This window comes from Orycteropus afer, unplaced genomic scaffold (genome assembly GCF_000298275.1).
Source record: "Orycteropus afer afer isolate SDZICR_OR568_19922 unplaced genomic scaffold, OryAfe1.0 scaffold00045, whole genome shotgun sequence".
Taxonomy (NCBI): Eukaryota; Metazoa; Chordata; class Mammalia; order Tubulidentata; family Orycteropodidae; genus Orycteropus; species Orycteropus afer.
The window spans coordinates 9,952,706-9,977,969 of record NW_006921632.1 but is presented as its reverse complement, the minus strand read 5'-3'; the positions used below and the strand labels follow the sequence as shown (position 1 = coordinate 9,977,969).

Below are 25,264 nucleotides of genomic sequence, written 5' to 3'. Positions count from 1 at the left end.
TTTGCCTGTTTATATATGTATACACCCACAGATTAGTATTTGCTATTATTGATAATGCAGAATTGTATACACAATTGTATTTACTTTTATTGTCTGTACCTCTTGTGCACCTCTCCAATGTCTTTTTTTTTCCTTAGTGATACTGTGCTGGTCCCATCCGTTTGTTATACTGCTTTTCCCTTCATCCATATCAATACTGTTGCTTAACCATCCATCTGTTTTCCCTCCCTAACCCTCTCTTCCCATCCCTGGTAACCAAGAAAGAAAATCTCCTTTCCAGTGTAAACCTTTCCTTGAATTTTTATAATAACAGACTCATAGAATATTTGTCCTTCTATGATTGACTTAGTTCAGTCAGCATAATGTCCACCAAGTTCATCCATGCTGCCAAGTGATTTACTGATTCTTCACTACTATCTAATGTTGCATAGTATTCCATTGTGTGTATGTACCATAGTTTGGTTATCCATTCATCTGTTGATGGGCATTTAGATTGCTTCCATCTCTTTGTTATTATAAATAGTTATCTGATGAACATGGGTATGCATTTATTTATTCATGTCTTGGATCTCACCACTTCAGGATACATTCGTAAATGTGAGACTGCTGGATCAAACAATATTTCTATTTCCAACTTTTTAAGGAAGTGGCATACCATTTTCCACAGTGGATGTATCATTTTACAGTGCCACCAGCAGTATATGGGAGTTCCAATCTCTCCACACCCTTGCCAGCATCTGTTGTTTTCTGTCTTGCTGAACTCTGTTATTCTTGCTATGGTGAGATGATATATCATTGTGGTTTTGATGTGCATCTCTCTAATGGCTTATGATTGTGAGCATTTCTTCATGTGTTTGTTGGCTGTCTGAATATCTTTTTTGGTGAAGTGTCTGTTCATGTTCTTTGCCTATTTTTAATTGGATTGTCTTTTTAACGTTAAGGTATTAAAGTTATCTACAAATTCTAGAGATAAGTGCCTTGTCAGAAATGTCATTTCCAAATATTTTTTTCCCAAACTGTAGGTTCTCTATGTACTTTTTTGAAAAACTCTTGATACTCATAAGAATTTCATTTTTAGAAAACCCCTGTCACCTAGTTTATCTTCTGCTGTTTGTGCATTTTTAGTTATGTGCAATAGTCTATTTACGCCATAAATATTAAGGCCCCTAAGTTTGCCCCTATTTTATCTTCGATAAAGTTTATACTTTTGGATTTTACATTTAGATCTTTGATTATTCTAGAGTTCATTTTTGTGTATAGTGTTGAGGTATGGATCTTGTTTCATTTTTCTTCAAATAGATATGTAGTTTTCCTAGCACCATTTTTTAAAGAGAATATCTCTTCCCTATTGAATGGATTTTGACCCTTTGTCAAAGATCAGTTGTCCATAGAAGGTGGATCTATTTCTGGGTCCTCAATTCTGTTCCACAGGTCTGTCTACCGTTGTACCAATAACATGCTGTTTGACTACTACGGCTGTATAGTAGATTTTGAGATTGGGGAGTGTGAGAGTTCTGCTTTGTTTTTCTTCTTCAGTAGTACTTTGCTTATCTGAGCTCTTTCCTTTCTATATACAATCAATGATTGGTTTTTCCATATTTTTAAAGAATGTTGATGGAATCTGGATTGGGATTGCTTTGAATATATAGATTGCTTTAGGTAGTATTAACATTTTCACAATGTTCAGTCTTTCTATCCAAGAGCATGGCATATTCTTCCATTTATGTAGGTCTCATAGTTTCTGCAGTAGTGTTTTGTGGCATTCTTTAAGTCTTTTGTGTCCCTGGTAAGATTTGTTTCTAAGTATTTTATCTTTTTGGTAGCTATTGTAAATGGTATTGTTTCCTTATTTCCTTTTCAGAGATTTCTTTGTTGATGTAGAAGAATCCAACTTATTTTTGTATGTTGATCTTGAATCCTCCACTTTGCTGAATCTTTCAATTAATTGTAGTCATTTTCTTGCTGAGTCTCTTGGTTTTTCTACGTATAGGATCATATCATCTGCAAATAGAGATGGTTTTACTTCTTCTTTGCCAATTTGGATGCCTTTTATTTCTCTATTTTGCCTTACTGCCCTGGCTAGGACTTTCAATACAATGTTAACTAGAAGTGCTGATAGAGGGCATCCTTGTGTGGCTCTCATTCACAAGGGGAATGTTTTCAGTCTCTCTCCATTGAAAATAATGTTGACTGTTGGTTTTGCATATGTGCCCTTTATTATACTAAGAAATTTCCCTTCTATTCTTATTTTGCTGAGAGTTTTTATCAGGTATGGGTGCTGGATTTCATCAGATGCCTTTTCTGCATCAATTGATATGAGCTTGTAGGTTTTTTCCTTTATTTATGTGATGAATTATGTTGATTGCTGCATACCTGGTATGAATCCCACTTGTTCATGGTGTTTATTTATTTATTTATTGATTGATTGATTCTATCGGCTAGTATTTTGTTGAAGATTTTTGTTCAATATCCCTATGTTCATGAGGGATATTGGCCTGTAATTTTTCTTTTAGTGGTGTCTTTGCCTAGTTTGGGTATCAGGGTTATTCTTGCTTCATAGAATGCCATCCTTTTCTATGTTCTGGAATAGCTTGCCTAGGATAAGTGTCAGCATTTCTCTGAATATCTGATGGAATTCTCAAGTGAAGTCATCTGGGCCAGGCCATTTTTTGTGGGAAGTTTTTTTGTGTTTGTTTTGTTTTGTTTTAGTATCTTTCTCAATTTCTTCCTTCTTCATAGGTCTGTTCAAATTTTCTACCTCAGTCTGTACTAGCTTAGGTAGGTCTTGTGTTTCTAGAAATTTGTCCCTTTCTTCTAAGTTTCTGGATTTGATGGACTACAATTCTTCATAAAACCAAAAAAAAAACCAAACTCACTGCCATCGAGTCAGATCCAACTCATAGTGACCCATCTTTGGGTTTCCAAGGCAGTATCACTACAGAAGTAGATTGCCCAATCTTCCTTCAGACAATTCTTCCTAGTATTCTGTTACTATCCTTTTTATTTTGGTTGGTTCTGTTGTAAAGGTGTTCATTTCCATTATTATTCATGGTATTTCCATTTCCTCTTTCTTTTCCTTCCTTAAATTTGTCATCAGTTTGTCAATTTTGCAAATCTTTTCAAAGAACCAGCTTCTAGTCTTGATTTTTTCTATTTTTTTTTTTTTCTGCTTCATTTATTTCTGCTCTGACCTTTGTTATTTCCTTTCTTCTGGAGACTGGAGCTTCATTTATTGTTCTTTTTCTAATTGTTGGGGTTGTTGTGTTAAGGGATTGATTTTGGTTCTTTCTTCTGTTTTGACGTGCCCATTAGTTGCTATAAATTGATCCCTGAGTACTGCTTTTGCTGTTTCCCTAAGGTTTTGGCATGCTGTGTTTTCATTCTCTTTTGTTTCTAGGGATATTTTTATTTCATACTCTATTTCTTCGATTACCCAGTGGTTCTTGAGTAGTATGTTACTCAGTTTCCATGAATTTTCCCCCCTCTGGACTTCCTATGGCTGATTTCTAATTTTATAGCATTGTGATCCAAGAAGATGCTTTGTACTATTTCTAGTACAAATTTAAAATTATTAAGGCTTAAATTTATTGAGGCTTGTTTTGTGGCCTAAAATATGGTCTATTCTGGAAAATGATCCATGTAGACGGGAAAAGAATGTGTACTGTGTTTTTGTTTAGTGGAATGTTCTGTGTATATAGATGATGTCAAGTTGGTTGATGGTGGTTTTAAGATCTTCTGTATCTTTGTAGAGTTGTTTTTCTAGTTGTATTGTCCTTCACCAAAAGTGGTATGTTAAAGTCTCCTAATACTACTGTAATATTGTCTAATTTCTCCTCAGTTAATGCTTGCTTAATATGTTTTAGAGCTTTTTCATTGGGTGCACAGATATTTATTATGCTTATGTTCTCCTGGTCAACTTACTCTTTTATCACCTTGTCCCTTATGCTGGATTTTGCCTTGAAGTCTATTTTATCCTATTCCCTTTTGTTTGCCATTAGCTTGATGTACTTTTTTTCATCCCTTGATTTTCATTTACTTTTTTTCTTTGTGTCTAAAGTGAGTCTCTTGTAGGTAGCATATAAATGGGTCTTATTCTTATCCAATCGTCCACTCTTTCTGTTGACTAGTACATTTAATCCATTCACATTTATTGTAATTAATGATAGGTGTGAATTTACTGCTATTCTTCTTTTTTTGTTGTTGTGATGTTGATGGTTTCTTGGTTCTGAATATTCTTCTGTGCTGAGTTCACTGTTACCAAGTTTTCTTTCATTTTCTTCATTATTGTTGATTCTGTGTTTACTAAGTCCTTGTGATTTTCTTCTTTCTTATTTTAATTAGAAGGCTTATTAATTTTCTTTGTGACTACCTTACAGTAAATTCTTATCTCTTTCAGTTTGGAACAGTCTGTTCTATACTGACATCATCCTGACTTCTTCTCCATATGGAAGTTTTGTAAGGATTCCCTCTATTTACTTTGTAGTTAGTATCACTTACAGATTTACTCCTCTGGTTCTCTATTTTCTGTTTTGTAACTTTAGTTTAGATTTGAGAATTATTTTCCTGGGTTGGTTTCTGGGTAGTGTTGTTACATGTCTTACTCTTAAGTCATTGTTTTTTGTTGTTGGTTTTCTTTTGGAAGGACTTCCTTCAGCATTTCTTATAGGGTTGATCTGGCTTTCACAAATTCCCCTTCTCTCTTTGTCTACAAATGTCCTAATTTCAGTATGATATTTTATAGACAGTTTTGCTGGGTACATAATTCTTGATTGGCAATTTTTTTCTTTCAAGATTTTGTATATGTCATTCCACTGCCTTCTTGTCTGCATGGTTTCGGATGAGAAATCAGAGCTTACTCTTATTGGTTGTCATTTGTAGGTAACATTGTGTTTTTCTTGAGCTACTCTCAAGATTCTCTGTCTTTAGTTTTAGAAAGTTTGATCATGGTATGTCTTGTTGACTTTCTCTTGGAGTCTACCCTATATGGGGTTCATTAAGCTTCTTGAATGGATATTTTTTCATCTTTCATGATATGGGGGAATTGTTCTGCTGACAAGGCATCAACAATTTTCTTTTTCTTTTTGCCTCTTCTTGTTCTGGAATTCCAATCAAGCATATGCTATTTCTTTTTATAGCATCCCAGATAACCCTTAGGTTTCTTCATTTCTCTTGATTCTCTTTTCTGAATTTTCCTGATACAAGCTGGTGTCAAGAGATTTATCTTCTATCTGGGTTATGTGGTCTTCAGCCAATTCATTTCTACTCTTTTGTCCTTCCAATGTGTTGTCCATCTCCATCATTTTAGTGTTCATCTTCTGGATATCTAATTGCTGTTTTTGTGTGATTTCTAATTATGTATTTATTTTGTTATTTTGTTCTTGTATGATTTTCCTGAATTCTTTAAGGATATTCCCTGTCTTTTCCTTATGGTTTCCTGGAGCTCTTGGAAGGAGATAGAGATATACAGAGATATAGATATATATCTTTTGAATTCCTTATCAGGTAGTTCTATTTAGTTCTATTATGTGCTCTTCCTTGCGGAGATTTCTTAGTCTTTGTTTTGATCACTTGCTTCCACTATCTTGTCCTGTTTCTTTGTTTGAATTAAAATTGTCTGCTGTCTCCAAGACATTTTGAACTTGTTGCTTTTATTTGCTGATTGTGTATTGGCTTGTTTCACCCTAGTTTTTGTTTGCTTTTTTCTTTTGCTTGTTTCTTTTTCATATATCCAGATGAGTGTGGCAGGTGTGCTTCTTTGATTGGTAACTTGACAGCACTGGGGCACTCCCCATCTGTCTCCTTACTGGCGGAATAACTGGTGGGAATGTGAGTGTGGATCTCTGTTTAACATGAATAGGAGCTGCAGTTGGGATGAGAAAGTGTTGTCCACTGTCTGTCATTGATCCAGTGGTTTAGGAGCTGACAGTGGTGCTTGTCCATTGGATGTGGTGGTCAGTGCAGGAGATATGGCTAACTAGTGGAAAGTTAATAGCCTACTCCTCTTGGACAGGGCCAGAGGAAAAAAAGAAAAGAAAAAACATGAGAAGAGAAGAGAAAGGAAAGGGAAAAATGGTAGAATAAAAAGAAAAGATAAAAAATATGGGGTGGGGGAGGGGAGGTGGTTGTGATAGTTGGATTTGTGTGTCAACTTGGCTGGGCCACAATTCTGATTGGTTTAAGCAGTTGCGATGTTGGTTATTCCTATGATGAGATCGGATGTATATGTTTTGAGCAGCCAATCAGTTGAAAAGGGGTTTCCCTAGGAGTGTGGCCTGCTTCCGATATATTTATGGACACTCTTCTGTGGATCAGGATCCTGTTGTGCTGCCTACAACTGTCTGTAATCAAACAATCCACCATTCATCCTGGAGATCTTAGATTCATCATTCATTGGAGTCAACAGCCATTATACTGCCTGCCAACCTTTAGTTCATCAGCCCCTGGTGCAGCGTGAGTCAGGAAAAGCCTCTAGCTTGATGTGTGATCCAAGAACTTATAATTTGTCAGCTTCTATAAGAGTGTGGGCCATTTTCCTAAGATAAATTTCTCTTTCTCTCTCTCTATACAAGCTCTACTGGTTTTGCTTCCCTAGAGAATACAGCCTAACACATTTGGTACCAGGAGTGGTTCTAGAGAGACAAAATCATGAGGATGGGCTTCCCAAATTGGTCCTCACTGATTTTGTTTGGTTCTCCAATTTGATTAATTGTAAAGGCACTGGTGACTCTGCCCCCATTGGTAAAGAGGGCCCTGCTAATGCATGGCATGGGGTGGCAACACTAATATGCAAAATAGCACCATTAATAGATCAAGTATTTTTAAGAAGTGAGGCTCTGGGTGATCACACACTTGATACTTTTGTGTAATTTTGTCAGCATGAGTATAAGGATGCTAATTGGTTGGTCCTGCTTATGCTAGACAAAGTGGTGAAAGAGAGAGTTCAAGGCTGCTGAGTCACAGCTCAAGTGCCACATAAAACACATCAAAGTTTCCAGTTGTGCCCTGAAAGAAAGCCTTATTTCTTCCAGCTCTGTTAAGCTGATATTGCTGAAAACCAAACCCAGAGTCTTATTGTAAGGGTGGCTGAATTATGCTGATTGAATTGTCAACCCAGAAAGGTGTCGGAAGTTAAAGTGAGGGCATTGACTGGGAAAAAAATGGGATCCTCAATCCTGGAATGGGTACATATGGGCAGACAGTCAGGAAGATGAGGATATGGAGCTTGTAAATTCTGTTGAATCCCTCCCATCTGAGGAGATTACTAGAAAACCATCATCCCTTCGACTCCATCTGATGGAATTAACCCAACTGTCCTGCTGGGTCATTGCCTGAGATAGATGCCATGGAAGACATTGCTGAATGTTCTCAGGAACTGCCCCAACAACCCATTGTGGCTGCTATACATATAACTAAAGTTAAGTCCAAGTGAGCCCGAAAAGGGAAATACAAAGTGTGACTGAAGAGGTGGTATGCTACACCCAAAAAGACCTACTTGATTTTGCTAATATGTATAGACAGAAACCTGGAGAATATGTATGGGAGTGGCTACTGATGGGGTGGGATAACGGTGCAAGGAATGTAACATTGGACCAGTCTGAGTTTATTGATTTAGGCTCACTATGTACAGATTCTTCATTCAGTGTTTCAGCTACAAAGGTTAGGAAAGGATCTAATTGTTTATTTGGATGGTTTACTGAAGCATGAATTATGCAGTAGCCTACCTTAAGTCAAGTTGAAGTACCAGACCTGCCTTTGTATAATGCACAAGAAGGTATCCAGAGGCTTAGGAAAATTGGCCTGTTAAGATTGGATTTATCAGATTAGACCCCTAGAGCCAGAAATGGAGAGCCCAGAGGACATGCCTTTCACCTCTACGGTGAGGAACAAATTTCTGAAGGGAGACCCAGCATCCTCAAATACTGTGAATGCTATTTTATGTAAGCCAAATTTGACAGTGGACATTGCCTTACTTGAACTAGATACTTAACTATGATGGGGCTGATTGGACCCTGTGATAGTAGGAGACAAGTGACAAGGTGGGCATGGTTACCATAATGGACAGAAGAGCCAAAACAGTAATCAGAATACTCTGACTCGTGTGGAATTATGGCATTGGCTACTTAGGCATGGTGTTCCCAGGAATGAAATACATGGCAAACCTACTAAATATTTACTCAATCTGTACAGACAACAACTGTATAGACAGAAGAATTCTAGGTCACATGAGCAGCAGTCTAGATTGAATTGCCAGAATACAGAGTCACTGCCTCTCAATCAATTTCCAGTCTTGAGTCAGTTTACAGACCCAAAACCCCTTGAATGAAGGGGAGGCTGGGTCCCTTTGAGGAAGGACCCCACTACATTGCCCAAAATTTATAATGTCAGTTTTTCTCCCAGCCTTCCCCAAAAGGATCTGAGGCCCACTGCTCATTGGGGGAAGGGAAATAATCAGACCTTTGGGGGATTACTGGACACTGACTCTTAACTGACACTAATTCCAGGAGACCCAAAGTGTTATTGTGGCCGACCAATCAGAGTGGGGGCATATGGAGGTCAAGTTATTGATGGAGTCTTAGCTAAGGTGTGTCTCACAGTGGGTTCAGTTGGTCCCCAAGCTCATCCTGTAGTGATTTCCCCAGTTCCAGAATGCATAATTGGAAAAGATATATTGAGCAATTGGCAGAATTCCCACATTGGGTCTCTGACATGTGGAGTAAGGGCTACTATGGTAAGAAAAGCCAAGTGGAAGCCATTAGAACTGCCACTACCTAGAAAAATAGTAAACCAAAAGCGGAGGGGTTGCAGAGATTAATACCACCATCAAGGACTCGAAGGATGCAGGGGCGGTGATTCCCACCACATCCCCATTTAATTTGCCTATTTGACCTGTGCAAAAAGCAGATGGATCTTGGAGAATGATAGTAGATTATCGTAAACTTAATCAGGTGGTGACTCCAATTGCAGCTATTCTCCTGATGTGGTTTCATTGCTTGAGCAAATTAGTACATCTCCTGCTACTTGGTATGCAGCTATTGATCTGGTCAATGCCTTTTTCTCAATACCAATTTCAAAGGACCATCAACAGTTCTCCTTCAGCTGGCAAAGCCAACAATATACTTCTAAGTGCTTCCTTGGGGGTATATAAACTCCCCAACACTATGTCATAATTTAGTCTGTAGGGATCTTGATTGCCTTTCCCTTCCACAAGACATCACACTGGTCCTACCAGGTTCCCCATCATCCTGAAGCAGCTGGCTTGATAGAATGATGGAATGGCCTATTAAAAACAATTACGGTGCCAGCTAGGTGGCAATACCTTGCAGGACTGGAGCAATGTTCTCCAGGAGGCTGTATTATGCTCTAAACCAATGTCCAATATATGGTGCTGTTTCTCCAATAGCCAGGATTCACAGGTCCAGGAACCAAGGGGTGGAAACAGGAGTGGAACCACTCACTATTACTCCTAGTGACCCACTCAAAAAATTTGTTTCCTGTCCCTGACCCTATACTCTGCAGGTCTGAAGATCTTAGTCTCAAAAGGAGGAACACTCCTACCCGGAGACACAATATCGATTGCATTGAACTGGAAGTTAAGAATGCCACCCTGCCATTTTAGCTTCCTCATGCCTCTGGATCAACAGACAAAGAAGGGTGTTACTGTACTATCTGGTATGATACATCCTGATTACCAAGGAGAAATTGGATTGACATTACATAATGGAGGTAAAGAAGAATATGTGTGAAGTACAGGAGATTCTTCAGGATGTCCCTTTGTACTACCATGCCCTGTGATTAAAGTCAATGGAAAATTACAGCAACCCCATTCTGATATGACTACTAATGTCCTAGACCCTTCAGGAATGAAGGTTTGGGTCACCCCACCAGGCAAAGAACCACAACCAGCTGAGGTGCTTGCTGATGGCAAGGGAAATAAGGAATGGGTGGTGGAAGAAGGAAGTTCTGAATATCAGCTACGACCACATGACAAGTTGCAGAAACAAGGACTGTGATTATTGTGTTTCTTCATTACATATGTGCATCAAATATTTTTGTTTCCTTCTGTTATGAACTATGAAATGTAAACAGGGTTAATGCACTTTGGTTGTATGTGTGTTAAGTGTATCATGTTAGGTGCAAATATAACTTGATAATTGTCCTTATTTACAGATATATATGGTTAAGGAGATGAATACAACTGCTAAGTTGACAAGGTGTGGACTGTGGTAATTGGAGTTGTGTGTCAACTTGGCTGGACCACAATTCTGAGTGGTTGAAGCAGTTGTGATGTGGGTCATTCCCATGATGAGATCAGATGTATATCTTTTGAGAAGCTAATCAACTGAAAGGGAGTTTTCCTAGGTGTGTGGCCTGCTTCCAATGTATTTATGGACATACTGGGAAAAAGAGACACTCTTCTGTGGATTGGGATCCAGTTGTGCTGCCTACAACTGTCCATGTGTGAACAGTCCACCATTCGGCCTGGAGATCTTGGATTCATCATTTGTTGGAGTCAAAAGCCAGTATACTGCCTCCCAACATTGAGTTCGTCAGTCCCCACAGCTGCATGAGTTGGGGAAAAGCCTCCAGCTTGACGTTTGATCCAAGAATTTAGGGCTTGCCAGCTTTTACAAGTGTGTGAGCCATTTTCCTAAGATAAATTTCTCTTTCTCTCTATATATAAGCTTTACTGGTTTTGCTTCTCTAGAGAACCCAGCTTAACACAAGTCATCAAAATGAAAGACTGGCAAAAACATAAGAAAACAAAGAGGAAGAAGGAGAAATACATAGGTAAAAATGGAGAAAAGTTTGGAAAGAGGGAAGAAGAAGAATAAGGAAAATGAAGAAGAAATACTTTTGTAACTATGGTCAGCCAGCAGCTCTGGTAGCAGGTGGATGTAAAAGAAACCACTGATCAATTAAGGGTGTGTGTCCATGGAGGTGAAAAGAGCCTGAAGTGATTGGGTATCTCCACTAGAAAAGGCTACAGGTGTATGCTTCTTATGTTCAGTGTGAGAAGGATCAGGCAGCGACATATACACAGGAATTGATAGCTGCAGTCTCTGGGTCTGTCTGGAGTGGGTTGCTGTGGGAGGCTATGGGACTTCCTTGGCCACTGGCTTGGTGGTGGTTGGGAGAGGTTTTGTCCTTATCCACAGGGAAGCTGTACTTTTTGGAGCAGAGAGTGGCTCACCAGTCGTGATTCACTGGTGTGGGTAACGCTGCCCTGATATTATCTTCTCTACCCACCCCAACCCAAGCCTTTCTGTTTGCAGAGGTGGGAGGTGCATGATGCAGGTGAACCCCCATTACAGAGGGAGCTGCAGAGGTGTGCCTCTTGTGTTCAGTGTGAAAAAGTTCTCTCAGTTCCTTAGGCACCTAGCAGGCCCATTTCAGCCCCTGACTCAGTCTTCTAGAGGTGGAGGTGTCCAGGGGTTATGGTTGGTGAGGGTGAAGTATTTACACCTACGCTCAGGGAAGTTGTGTTGTTTTTTTTTTTTTTTTTTAGATCTGAGAGCATATCCCTCCTATTTCAATTCCCTGGAGTGGGTCTGGCACCCTTCTGGGTACACACAGCTGGATATCCAGCTCTTGCTCAGATTCAGCTGGGCAAGAGATTGTCCTGAGCCCAGTTTCTTAAACTGCCCCAACACAGGCCTTTCACCAGCCCAAACCCAGCTCCTGCCACCAGTGGTTAGTTATTTGATTTCTTTCTCACTCCCTCCTCTCTCCTTGAGAGCTCTGGTGGCATAGTACCTAAAGCACTTGATGGCTAACCAGAAGGTTGGCACTTCAAACCCACCAGCCACTCCTCAGAAGGAAGACTGGGCAATCTACTTCCTTAGAGATATTGCCTCAGAAACCCAAGGAGGGGTCACTATGAGTCAGAGACGACTCGGCAGCATGTAACAACAACACCACCTCTCCCCTTGGCTGTCTATGCCACTGTAACTCTGACATGCATGCTTCTCTACACAATCCTCTCCCAGCTCCCACACGTCTATTATACACCCTGAATTCCTTCCAATCTATCTACACTATGTCATTATCACTACATGGATTCTGCAAAGTTTTTTGTTTTTTTCTTTTCTTTAATTTCTTTTCATCATCATCTGATGCCTCAATTCAAATTGTCCATGCTTCAGCCAGTCCCAGTCTATTCTCTCTCCCGAGTCACTAATATCATTCCATTTCCAATCAGAACTCAATCTATCTTCTCATTTAATGCTCAGAATAGCAGGTTCAGTATCTATATTTGTTTAACTTGGGTTTTTCAGGTCTCTGTTTTACAAGGATTGGGCAGAGTGTATTAGCAGGATGCCATCTTGTCTCTACCTCCTCCATCACTCATTTTAGTGTAAAGTATTTGAATTTTCCTTTTATGACAGGTTTCCACATTACACAAGGTCTGGATTTCACAGGTTTTACTGTACTTGGATCAATAATCAACATCCATGGAAGCAGTAGTCAAGAAAACAAATAAAGTACTTCATTTAGAAAATTGGATCCAAAAGATCACCTTAAAGTTCTAAAACGTTAAGATGTCACTTTGATGATTAAGGTGCATCTGACTCAAGCCACAGCCTTTTCAATTGCCTCAGACGTATGCAAAAGTGGGATAGTTAAAAAGGAAAAAGAAGAATTGATGTATTTGAACTGTAGTGTTGGCAAAAATATTGAATATACCATAGACTGCCAAAAGAACAAACAAATCTGTCTCAAAAAAACATACAACCTGAAAGCTCATTAGAAGCAAAGATGGAGACATTTAGACCCACTCACTTTAGACACTTCATCAGGAAAGACCAATCACTAGAAAAGGACATCATGTTTGGTAAAGAAGAGGGCCAACACAGTAGCCACAACAATAAACTCAAATATACAAATGATCACAAACATGGAGGAGGATCAGGCAATGGTTCATTCTGTATGCATAAGGTCAGCATGAATAGGAGCCAACTCAATGGGAAATAACAACAATAAAGTAAAACAATATGCAGCTATTTTGAAAAGTTAATCGACATGGAACGATTTCTAGGATATATAATTAATTTTTAAAAAGGGGGAAAAGAAAAGAAAGGTCCTAGAAAATGTATGATATCATTTGACATATATAAAAAGTATACTCATGTGCATGTTGGCATATGCATCAAAAATTGGATGCATGGATACCTAAAACCTGGGAGTCTGGGGGAGGGAAAAGAAGGCAGATTTTTCTGTTTTATATCATTTTTCATGATGTAAACAATTACTTTATGTATGTACCATTTTTAGTAAAAGAAGTACTAGGAATACAAAGAAAAATGATAGTTAAACAAGTTATACTACTCAGGACTGTGACATACAAGACACAGCAGCTAAGCCATTGTGACACTGTCATTAGCCTATGATTATGCCCTTCATTTTCCTGGCATTTCACTTCTACTATAAGCTGCAAATGAATAATTTTCTAAGATTGAAATATGTCATATAATGTCTCAGACAGTAATTAATTAGAAGATTATACTGTTAATTATTCTTGCTTGTTAATATATTGCCAGATCATTATTTTTCCACTGATAAGGAATTTTAACAACATTTTTAAGGTAGCAGCATGCCTAATGTCAAACTCTTTTTGAAGTGTTTAAGAAAAAAATATCAACATAAAATTAAGTATAGTATTTAAGAAGCCTATAAGATTTTCTTGATGAAATCTCTATTTAATAAAACTTAATTCTTTCTCATTAGTGACAATATTCCCTATTATAAGTTTAAATTATCTTAAGTAAGCAATGTACTAATAGACTTTTTTTTTTTTTGCCTATTTTCTCACACTTACCTAGAGAATTTAAAACAAAAGTATCCTAATTCTAAGATTTATCTAATCTTATTTTAAATACTAAATTAAGATAGTTTTAATAAGAAAAGATGGAATTCAGACCAAGGCTGCACACATGATTTACAGGCACACCAATAGCTTTCAGGTTACTCAATTGTGTGTTGTGGCATAACATTCCTGTAATCAAACTTTCAGGGAACTGTCTAAAAATTTTGTATCTGATATGTAAAAACAACATGCCTATCTCTTAATTTTCATTTCTCCCTTTTTCGTTATTGCATAGATTCCCTTACTCAGCATTGGCATTCTGGTCATGTAGTCCTTTGTGTCTCTCTAATGCCAATTCTTTTATAACTGTGTTCATGCATAAGAATCTCCAGCTCATCCTGCATAGTTCCCATGCTTCCAGCATTACTGTAGAGGTAGCTAAGTTTATTGGTTTATTTGCTCCAAAATTATTTTTTTTCTAATATAGTCTATAAATATTATATAAATTATGGTTTCCTTTATTTTCTTTTAAGAACAAAAGAATTATATCACACTACTTTTGTTCTCATCCCTATAATCACTGGTTCAAAATTCTCTTAATCAGTTCCATTAGATTGTGTTCTTTTTTTTAAAACTCCCCAACTTACTTGAGTGGCAGTAATCTCCGCCCCTGTTTTACCATGCGTTTTAAGTGACAGGACTAGAATCATCCATATTTTAATACTAATGTGCCAAAAGAAAAAGGAGAAAAAAAAATCCAAGCTCCCAGACTATCACCTCCTGCTGAAAACAAGAAAAAATGTTCCTTGGAAAAGTGTACACATAAAAACACCGTCCTATTTTCTGTGATTTAAAAGTAAAAAAAAAAAAAAAAAAATGTGGCTTATAAACATATGAAAAGTTACTGATCTTCATTAGTCACCAAGGAAATGCCCATTAAAGCTGTAACTTAGTATCACATCCCAACAGTATTTATCAGAATGGCTAAAATGAAAAAGACCAAAAATTCCAACTGCGAGTGTGTGGAACAAGTATAACTCGCACACATTGTTTTCAAAACTCACTGCTATCCAGTTGATTCCAACTCATACAACCCCCAATGGGTTTTCAAGGCTGTAAATCTTTACAGAAGCAGACTGTCTCATCTTTCTTCTGTGGAGTGGCTGGTGAGTTTGAACCACTGACATTTTGGTTAACAGCCAAATGCCTTAACTACTACAGCACCACAGCACCTTCATATACTGTTAGTGGTACGGTAAACTGGTAAAAGCATAGAGTTAAACAGTTTTACTACATAACCAAACAAAAAAACATATAAAAAATATTTATGGAAGGATTATTCATATAGCAAGAAACCGACAACTGTCTAACTGCTCTTCAACAGTAGATTAGGCTGTGGTACATTAACACAAGTAGAATATATACAGCAGTAAGTGTGAAGGATCTACAACTACATACAAAAATATGAATTAATTTCACAAACATGATTTTGGATGAAAAAGGCCAGCACAAAGGAGTACATAATGTATGAGAAATTGGTTCAGGGTGACAACTTTAGTCAAGACTTATTCAAAATATTGAGAAAGAGAATGAACCTAAGAAGTTAGTACTACTATATTGCTGTGACCTGCCTTCAAGTCAGCCCCAACTCATGGAAGCCTCATGTGTTACAGAGTAGAACTGAACACCGGAGGATTTTCTTGCATATAATTTTTATAGAAGTAGATGTCCAGGCCTTTCTTCCATGGTGCCCGTGGGTGGGTTCTAACTGCCAACCATTCAACTGGTAGCCAAGTACAAACCATTCGCACCAGAACAAAATCTGAAAAAAAAGGCACTTCACCTCCCTGTTCTAATTATTCCTCTCTAAGATATTATCTTAGGCTAGGTTCTCTAGAGAAGAAAATCCAGTAAAGATTACACACACACACACACACATAGATAGAGAAAAATATTTATCTCAGGGAAATGGCAGTGGCAGTTGTAGAGGCTGGCAAGTCCCAAGTCTGTGGGTCAAATGTCAAGCTGGAGGTTTTTCCTGAGCTGTAGGGATTAACAAACCCAAGTTTGGCAAGTACCACAGCAGGATTTAGATGCAACAGAAAATTCCAGAATTTTCCCAGAATGTCCATATATGTATTGGAAGCAGGCCACATCCCTGAGGGAACTCTCTTTCAACTGAGTGGCTACTCAAAGCATATGCCACCACGGAGGTGATTACTTTCTATCAGATCTCATCATGAGAATGACCATGTACCACAGCTGCTTAAACCACTCAGAATCTTGGTCCAGCCAAGTTGACACACAATTTAACTATCACAGTCCACCCCTTATCAAGTTGGCATTTGTACACATCTCCTTAAACCACATATAATTACTAAATAAAGACAATTATAAAGTCATATGTGTGCTTAACATGTTACAACTAATACACATTTATCCAAAAATGCATTAGCCCTGCTTACATCCTATATTTTATGACTGAATAAAACAGAAATATTTGATGCACACATACAATGAAGAAATACTCATAACAATCACAATCCTCATTTCTGCAACTGGTCACACAGTCATAAGTGGTATTTAGAACTACCTTCTTCCACCACCCATTCCATATTCCTCTTGCCCTCAGCAAGTACCTCAGCTGGTAATGGTTCTTTGACTTGTTGGGCAACTGCCTTGAAAATGCTATGAGGCAGTTCTACTATGTCCTAAAGACTTATTATGAGTCAGAGTTGACTCAGTGGCAGTGGGTTCAAGATTGTTGAATGTGCTTTAATTATCTTTACATCATTCTATTCCATGGTAAAAGTCACCTAAAATATTTATACTTTACATTTTCTGGAACTATCATGAATTTGTGTCACTCACACTCACTGTTGGCTAGTTGAAAACTTATGACTGGGGTAAAAGTTATGGAGACAGTGGCTGAGAGAAGAGACGACATAGTAACAAGGCAAACTCAGTTTATTTCATGATTCTTCCTAGACTCAGCCAGGAATCCAAAATGCCTTTGAATGGTAAGCTTAACCACCAGTAGGTAAGAATATATCATTTGATAAACGTAATTAATGTCACTGGATCATAAATGTAAAAAAATGTCAAAATCACAAATGTTTTGTTATAAATATTCTATGACAATTTTTAAAAAAACAGAAAACAAAAACAACTTCACACTGACTAAAACCTACTGTCATCAAGTTGACTCTGACTCACAGTGACTCCCCCCACTGGGTTTCTGAGGCAGTAAATCTTTATAGAAGTAGATTGCCCAGTCTCACTTCTGCAGAATGGCTAGGATAGTGTGTGTATATGTATGTATGTATGTATGTATGCATGTATGTGTGTGTGTGTGTGTGTGTATATATATATATCCGTAAATAACAAGTGTTGACAACTATGTGAAGAACCCAAGTGTATTACTGGTGGGGATGTAAATTGGTGCAGCCAATTAACAATTCCGTGATTCCTCAAAAAGTTTGAACAGAATTAGCAATATGACCCAGCAATTCCACTCTGAGGTATAAACCCTAAAGAATTGAAAGCAGGCACTCAAACAGATACCTGTACCCAATGTCCATTACAGCACTATTCCCGACAGTCAAAAGTTGGATACAATCAAGGTCTATCAATATTTGAATAGATAAACAGAATAGAGTACATCCATACAATGGAATATTATTCAGCCATAAAAAATGAAGTTCTGATACATACTATGACATAGATGAACCTTGAAAACATTATGCTAAGTGAAACAGGCTAGATAGAAAAGGATAGCTATCTATGATCCTCTTTATATGATGTATCTAAAATAGGTAAATTAAAAGGAATAAAAAGTAGATCAAAGGTAACCAGGGGATAGGAGGAGGGAAAAGTGGGGAGTTATTACTTAATGGGTATAGAGTTTCTGTTTCAGGTGATAAAAAAGTTATGGAAATAGATAGTAATGAAGATTGCACAACATCATGAATTAATTAATGCTACTAAATTGCAAACTTAGACATTGTTAAAATGGCTGTTTTATGTTGTATATATATATATATGTTACCACAATAAAATGTAAAAAAAAAAAAGCATTTAAAGAGTGAATCACTTAGATTAATTGTAGTCAATGGTTTTAAAGAATGAAGTAGGCTGGGAAAGCACACCACTTTCAGATGGAACTTACCTGGGACTTCTAACTAACTGTGTGTTCCTCGACAAGTCATGTAATTCCTCTTATTAGGAAGATGGAGGCAATACCTATGTCATAGAGTTGTTGTAAAATTCAAATGAGAAACAAAGAATGGGCCTTAGAACCTATGGAAGTGACATGACTACATTATAACTGTGATTACTATTACCTTAATAATATTTGGTGTTGACATTCCTGACTTTGGATTTTATCATGTCTCTGCTTATCCTACCACCACAGCTCAAGGGTAAGGGTAGGAATGGTTAAGCCCCTCCTCCCAACACTTTGCTTATAGAGAGTCAAATAAAGACAATTGAAGATTTGGTTCTCTCTGCCTTCTTTCCCAGAACAATAACAACCTTCTTGCTATTTATCAGTATTTAGATTTGGATAAAGGACTAGTGCTGAAGTTAGAAGGAAATTGTAAAGCAGGAAGCAACACAGGGCTGCTCAGAACTGCACAAACACCTCTACTGAAGCAACCGTGAAAGCATTAAATAAGGAAAAAAAAAATGACTAGCCGCACTTGTTTTGCTCCTTTCAATGTTGACAATGTAACATTGTCAAATGTTACATGTTTTACCTTCCAAAGGCTTTGGAACAATATACAGTTAACCTCCTTAAACAGTTCTCAATAAAGAAAATATTTTAATTTTTTTGTTCTTAAAAAGGCAATTGAGCCCAAGTTTTCAAGGATAGTTGGATAAATGTAAGGTCTAGAAGAAAGACTTATGTCTGTATTTCAAATAGTAAAAAACATAGGACTTCATTTATTTATTTATACTCTACTGAAATGAAGTTCTCATAAATTATAACAATGACAATACTAGGCAAACTAACAAGGAAAATGAAATTGTTTCTCATCATATGTAACACAAATATATATACACACATATAAGAAGGACAGACATCAAATATATATATATATATATATATATATATATATATATAAAACAATCAGTTTCTCCCCGTTTAAGCACATGTGAAAATCTGCATTCACTAAACAAGTCAGTTAGGGATCATTATTAATTTTATTTTAAACGTCATTTTCCTTGTACAAAATAAATGTTTGTAAAAACTTTCAGAAGCACATTTCCTGAAATATTTTAAGTGATTTGTTTTCAAATTATGTTTTGAGCAGACTCATTCCCAAATATCTCCATTAATATTTACCCCATATCCCTTGGGGAAAAGATTCTTTGATTGTTTACTGAAAATGTCTTACTAGCTCTTGTACAGAATTGAATTAATCAGACCTAGAAGTTCAAATAATTGAAATACAAACAAACATTGGCATAAATCCTCTATATTCCATGACAATCATTTGTCATATGACCAGAAAGACAAAGTCACTTTATTTTTATTATCTTTTAGCTATACAAAATGAAAGAATCGAATTAACTATTTTGGCTTTTTTCCTCCCCCCAGCAATTTTGTGCTTCCCTCACTGAATACTTTCGGCTCTCACTATTTCATGTATATGGTAAAAAGAGTCTATTTTCAATCATTAACACCAAAGTCTGCCAGAAATACTTTGCATTAATGCATCTCAAAATATTTTAGCAATCCATTAATTCTAACTACACAGTTGTGGGAAGATTCCAAACATCAGTCTGATTTAGCAGGCCTCTTACTATTGGTAACAGAGACAAAGGGTAAAATCAGAATTGAAATTCACTTTTTGACTAATGCATTTATCACACAATGGTCCATTATTTCAATCAGCTTGTCTCCAATAAAATTGACACCACTTGTGGCAGTTAAGGTTATATGTCAACTTGGCTGGGCCTGGTTTTGAGTGGCTAGGCAGCTGGTGGTAGTTATTCCCCATGATAAGACTGGCAATCAACTCCATGGTGAAATCTGCCACAAGCAGCTGAGTGGCTTAGGGATGTGGGCTGCTTCCCACATACAAGGAGAAGCTTTGGGAATGGTCTGCAGCTTTTGGCACACTTGAATCCTGCATATAGCCAAGTGGTTATTCAACAGCCTGCCATGCTGTCTGCCTATCTTGGGACCATTAATGGGACTTCAATCAATGGCCTGCCGTGTGATTTGATAATGTCGGGACTGTGCCATTTTACTGGTCGACCTTGGGCTTGTTAGCCTCAACAGCCAACAGCTACCTGAGTGAAGAGATGTGTCTAGGTTCAGTGGGCCAGGAACAAGAGCCAGAGCTAACACCCAAGGTCAAAGGCCTAAATCAAGACCCTAGAGCCTGGCACTTTGAACTCAGACTCCTACCCTCCAAAACCATAAGAGAACAAACTCCTGTTTGTTAAAGCCATCCCATTTGTGGTATATTCCTGTCAGAGCAGCACTAGGTAACCAAAACACCACTTAATACAAATTTGTCAGATTCACGTAAAAGTATGGGCAGAAAGAAGGATAAAAAATGTTAATGCAAAAAGTATGATTCCTTCTATTGCTGTGTTATGAATATAAAGCCTTATATAGGACCTTTCTTCTTCCTACCTCCAACCACATACAAAGATAACTACAGAACACTGCCACGTGCTTCTACTTATTAGTGAATCCAAAGAAAAATTCAGATTACTTCTCACCACAGAAATTAGCTGGTGGTGTATATAAGAAAAATTGGACTCAATCCTCCCTGGTTCCACCAAATCTATTTGACTAGGCTAATACACTTTAGTGAAACAGACTGACTTCAATGTACAGCCTAATAAAATTAAATATAAATGAGCTCCTGAGGGAATTGAATCAATGGAGTACAAAGCAACTTCCTGATTTTGCTCTGGTAACTTGTCACTCTCACCAGCAGTAACAGTGCATACTATGCAGGCAAGAATGAAGTATGACAATGATTAAGCAGTATGGTAAACACAAAAAAAAAATAGTAACAAAAGCAGCTGTTAATTTTCTGTGTGTGTGTTTATGTGTATACATAGGAATATACTTGTATATACACCAAAACCAAAAAAACAAACCTACTGTCATTGAGTCTACTCAATGTGACCCACATGGTTTCCAAGATTATAATCTTCATAGAAGTAGATTGCCTCATCTTCCTCCCAGAGAGCAGCTGGTGGATTTGAACTGCCAACCTTCTAGTTAGCAGCCAAATGCCTTACCCACTGCACCACCAGAGCTCCTTTGTATATACACAGTCCCTACATATTCTATAAACAAAGTTCATAACAACTCACTTCTCATAAACATTACTATTCTTTTCCATAAAAAAATAACTAAATATAGTAAATGCTTCACTTAACAAGAATTTAAGTGCATTGTTTTAAACCATAAGTAACATAGATGAGATGTTTCTTATTATTGAATGAATTACATAGAACCCAGTTGAGGATAGCTATGGATAATTCAAAGTGTATTTCCTGGCACCAGAAGTAGACTGATACTATGACTACTGAAATGCAGCAAAGCTTCCTGCTCAGTAGTATGAGCCTTGTTTTTTCATAACTTAATTAGGGCCATGGCCCTTGTCCACACTGGATGATCATATAATAATGTAGACTTCTGTGGTCTGCCAAATGGAGTAGCATATCACATGCTGTGATCACTTTTGTCATGAACTTACTTGGTTATTGTGGCTGAATGTGGACCATTCTTGACCTACTTGGGAAGTATTCACATCAAGGAGTGTAATGAGTAAAATGCCTTTCAGTAAGTTTCTTACACATCTTTCCTATTACTGTCCCTATAGAGAATAGATTCTTCCAAGAAAAAATTTCCCTGCCAGAATACAAGTATAGAATTTTAAAATGGAAAAGAACTGATCAACCAAAATAGAGAAAGTATTCTTCCTATTTCCATCATTTCTGAAAGCTATTTAGCTTGCCCAGACATAGCCAATAATGAGTGAATACTTATGAGATTAGAAAGCTTTACTTTTTCCAAGAAAAGTATTCATCATAAAAACTGTGCTTACCTTTGCACTCCTTACAGCACTTGCCATCCACATATGAAGGAGCAGACTTAAGTGGGCAGTCAGGAATTGGGCAGACTAGGGCTTCACACTGGATGGTTCCATTCTGAGAAAAAAATAATAGTTAAAGAATTTCCATGTTATAGTTTGGTAGTCTTCCAGTCTTTGAATCTGCTTCTTAAATGTCAAACTCTTCACAAAAAATACCATAAGCACCACTATTCTTTTTGGTTATTATACAGTAAATCCCAATGATACAGAGATCTACACTAACACAAATTGGATTTTCACACAGTTGGTGGTTTGCTCCCAGCTACTGTTCCTAAATGAGTTAGAGTTCTCATCTCCTGGAGAAAGGCAGATAAGGGCAGAGAGGGAGGGAAAGGCACCACCTGGTAGAAAAAGAATAAGCTGAGGGCAGGCCTGGGTACCCAAGTTTCCCTTAGATGAGTCCACAAAATAAACACCAATAAATTGGAAGATTCCTGGAATAGCTGTTGCCATCTGGCAAGGCCCAATCACAGAGCTGAGGATCCCCACCATGGATATTTCAACTGGGGCAGGCCACCACCACAGGCAGTGCTGACAACCACCACAAGGAGGCATGGATCTGCACACAAGAATTTGCAAGGAATTTGATTCTTGAAGGTCATGGAGAGCCCCTAAGAGCTAGCTGTTCAGGCTTTCCCAGTCATTTTACTGACCTCACTGTACTATATCCCCATATTTTACTCAATTCAATTTTTACTGCACTTTTCCATATTTTTCAAGTGCTAAATTTTGATAGGAATATAATTATGTTCCTGAATAGAAATCATATAGTGCATATGAATGCACATACACAGTCTCCTCTAAGCTACCTTTTTATATGCATGGTGTTCTGCTTTTGAATAAAATGGATGAATATGGGAAATTTTAAAAAATATATATATAACTCACATAGAACTCTGACTTCTTTCCAGTCAACCAGTTTAACAGATGAGCTAATAGAATTTAAATATTCAAAACCAATGAATTTTGAACTTTTCCTTGAAAAAGGACATATCTTTTAAAAACAATAATGCATTAATATATCCTACATTATTAGTAAACAATTAGATAAATTTTATTTATTTAAACTCTAAAACTTGTATTCCATTGAATTAATAAACTATTAATGATGATCTGATTAATTTAAATTACTTATTTGTTTAATTATTTGTTTATATGGCTCAGTTCAATCACAACATTTAATGCTGCATATAATTTAGCTTCACTAAAATGTACTAATAAAAGCATGAAGTGAAAGTCCCTGGAAATGTTAAGGTTAATAGGAGAGAATTCTTTTGGGAATCATCTTACTGTGCTAATTTAAATTGTTAACTTCATGTGTGTACCAATAAACTAAACTTTATAGCATTCCTAAGCTATAACCATTTTTACAAGCTAGAAAGTGTTTTTAATAATGCAACACATAGTTCTTTAGATGTGACCAAGTTTGCTGGCACTTTAGTTCTGTGTCTTTAGGAAACAGGTCTTGAAATTTTCATGATTATATTGTTTTAATAAAGTTTTAAAGAGTTGGGTACTTGCGTTCCCTTAGTCTGACTCAAATGGAAGCCATACCAGGCATGTGCAGTTCTTACAGCCGTCTGTCCAGGACTCAAATTCTCGGTAGGTGGTTCCCTTCGTGGTGCAAGTCCTTTCACAATAGCACTGATCCAATCTATTCATTCGCTGTTCAGCTCGAGACAGCTGGGGCACAAAGGAAGCAATTCACATTGTTCACCATTCCAGCAACACAGAAACGCAAAACACTCCAATAGGCATCTTACTTTTTTTTTAAGTGGACAGCAGTAATGATGGCTACATCCATCAACTGTTATAAGGATATATTTAAGCCTTTATGTGGAAAGAAGGTTTTTCTCCCCTCTTTTTGTTTTTGTGATAAATTTGCTTCCTGTCTTTGAAACAAAAGCATATTATATAATACATAAATTGAAGACTAATTCAAAAAAGCATCACATACAATGCAGAGAAGCATTTTCTATTTTTTAAAATGATTAATTTCATGAATATGCCTACTTAAGTGATAAATACATTTTAAAATCTATATTGTACAAAAATAGATCACATATCACACAATATAATATTTAGGTTATTAGCAATTACTAGGCAAAATTTAAGTAAATCTGATACATAGCTAAAACAGGATTAGGTGAGTAATCCTGCAACTGCACCTTTGAGGCAGCAAATAGTAGGTGAGACCATTTCCATGATACAATTCTTATGTCCACATTCTTTATAATCTCCTCCTAGCCTACAAATAAAAATAAAAACTACACAATAAATCCCGTTGTAGTAAGCAGTATATAAATCAGGTAATCTGCCTCATTCCTGACTTACCAAACCATTTCTTATACAGATGGCCAGGGTTGAAATATTTATAAGCCCTTTCCTTGAGCAGGGATTTAGATTCAGCAACGGCTAAAGCTTACAGTTCTCAGCAAACAATGTAGTATAAGAAAATTCTTAAAGGTGTACATAAAAGGAACTGTAAGAAAGCTCAGAGATGTTTGAGCTCTCCCATTGTATTTCTAAGTAGCTTTTACCTTGGCTGATGTTTTGGCTAAAATGTCCTGTAGCTCCATGATTTTCTGCACGAGTCCATGAAAGTCATTGCAAGTTGGACAGGCTGGAATTACAAACACTACATTGGTCAAGTTGTATTTATAAGAGGTTCAATCTGGTTAAGTCTATACTGACAAGTAATAGATGGGAACTCCACTTTCAAACTGACATTGTGGACAAAATTAAGTAAGAAACACACTTTTCATCACAGTGCAAGAACTAATAGACTTACTGCGATTAAGATCTGGGCACTGAGCAATAAATCCTTGGGGCATGACAAGTAATTGCACATCTTGCATTATACCCTGTGTGTGAAAAATAAAAAAAGACATATTACTTTCATCTAACCAAATTATGTTCAAGAGTCAGGTTCAAGAAGGAAAACATTTCAGGATTGACTCCCTAAAATCCCTGAGAAAAGAGACATTTTAAAGACATTATTTTTACTTCATACCAAAAGAAAAGAAATATATCAGACAAAATAGATGATTAATCATGTACTAACTTATTGATAGTATTTTTAAAGCCTTAAGATAAATGCCAAGATCTAATTAAGAAGGAATAGTCATGTTTTGAGATGTTATTTTTAGTTAGTCACTGAAGTAAGGCTTGAAAATGACCTTTAAAAATCAACCTGAAAATCAGTTCTGGTTTCAGCAACACTGAAACTGACAGTTATTTTAAAGTAACTGCAATCATCAAAAACAAAAGGATGGAAAAAGTGAGCTATGGAAGCAATGATCACTTGGATATTTGTCATTTTTCAGGTGGA

The 25,264-nt window shown here is 37.0% G+C and overlaps 1 protein-coding gene across 1 annotated transcript in view; it reads right to left on the bottom strand.

The window, feature by feature from the left end:
* The window catches only part of NELL2 (neural EGFL like 2), a 628,280-nt gene that overhangs the window by 469,990 nt on the left and 133,026 nt on the right, over positions 1–25,264 (bottom strand). Inside the window, exons 7-10 of the mRNA XM_007937919.2 lie at positions 24,725–24,797; positions 24,474–24,556; positions 23,488–23,616; positions 21,886–21,988 (exon numbers count right to left, since the gene is read on the bottom strand). Of these exons, the coding sequence (XP_007936110.1) occupies positions 21,886–21,988; positions 23,488–23,616; positions 24,474–24,556; positions 24,725–24,797 (388 nt within the window). The remainder of the gene's footprint in view (positions 1–21,885; positions 21,989–23,487; positions 23,617–24,473; positions 24,557–24,724; positions 24,798–25,264) is intronic.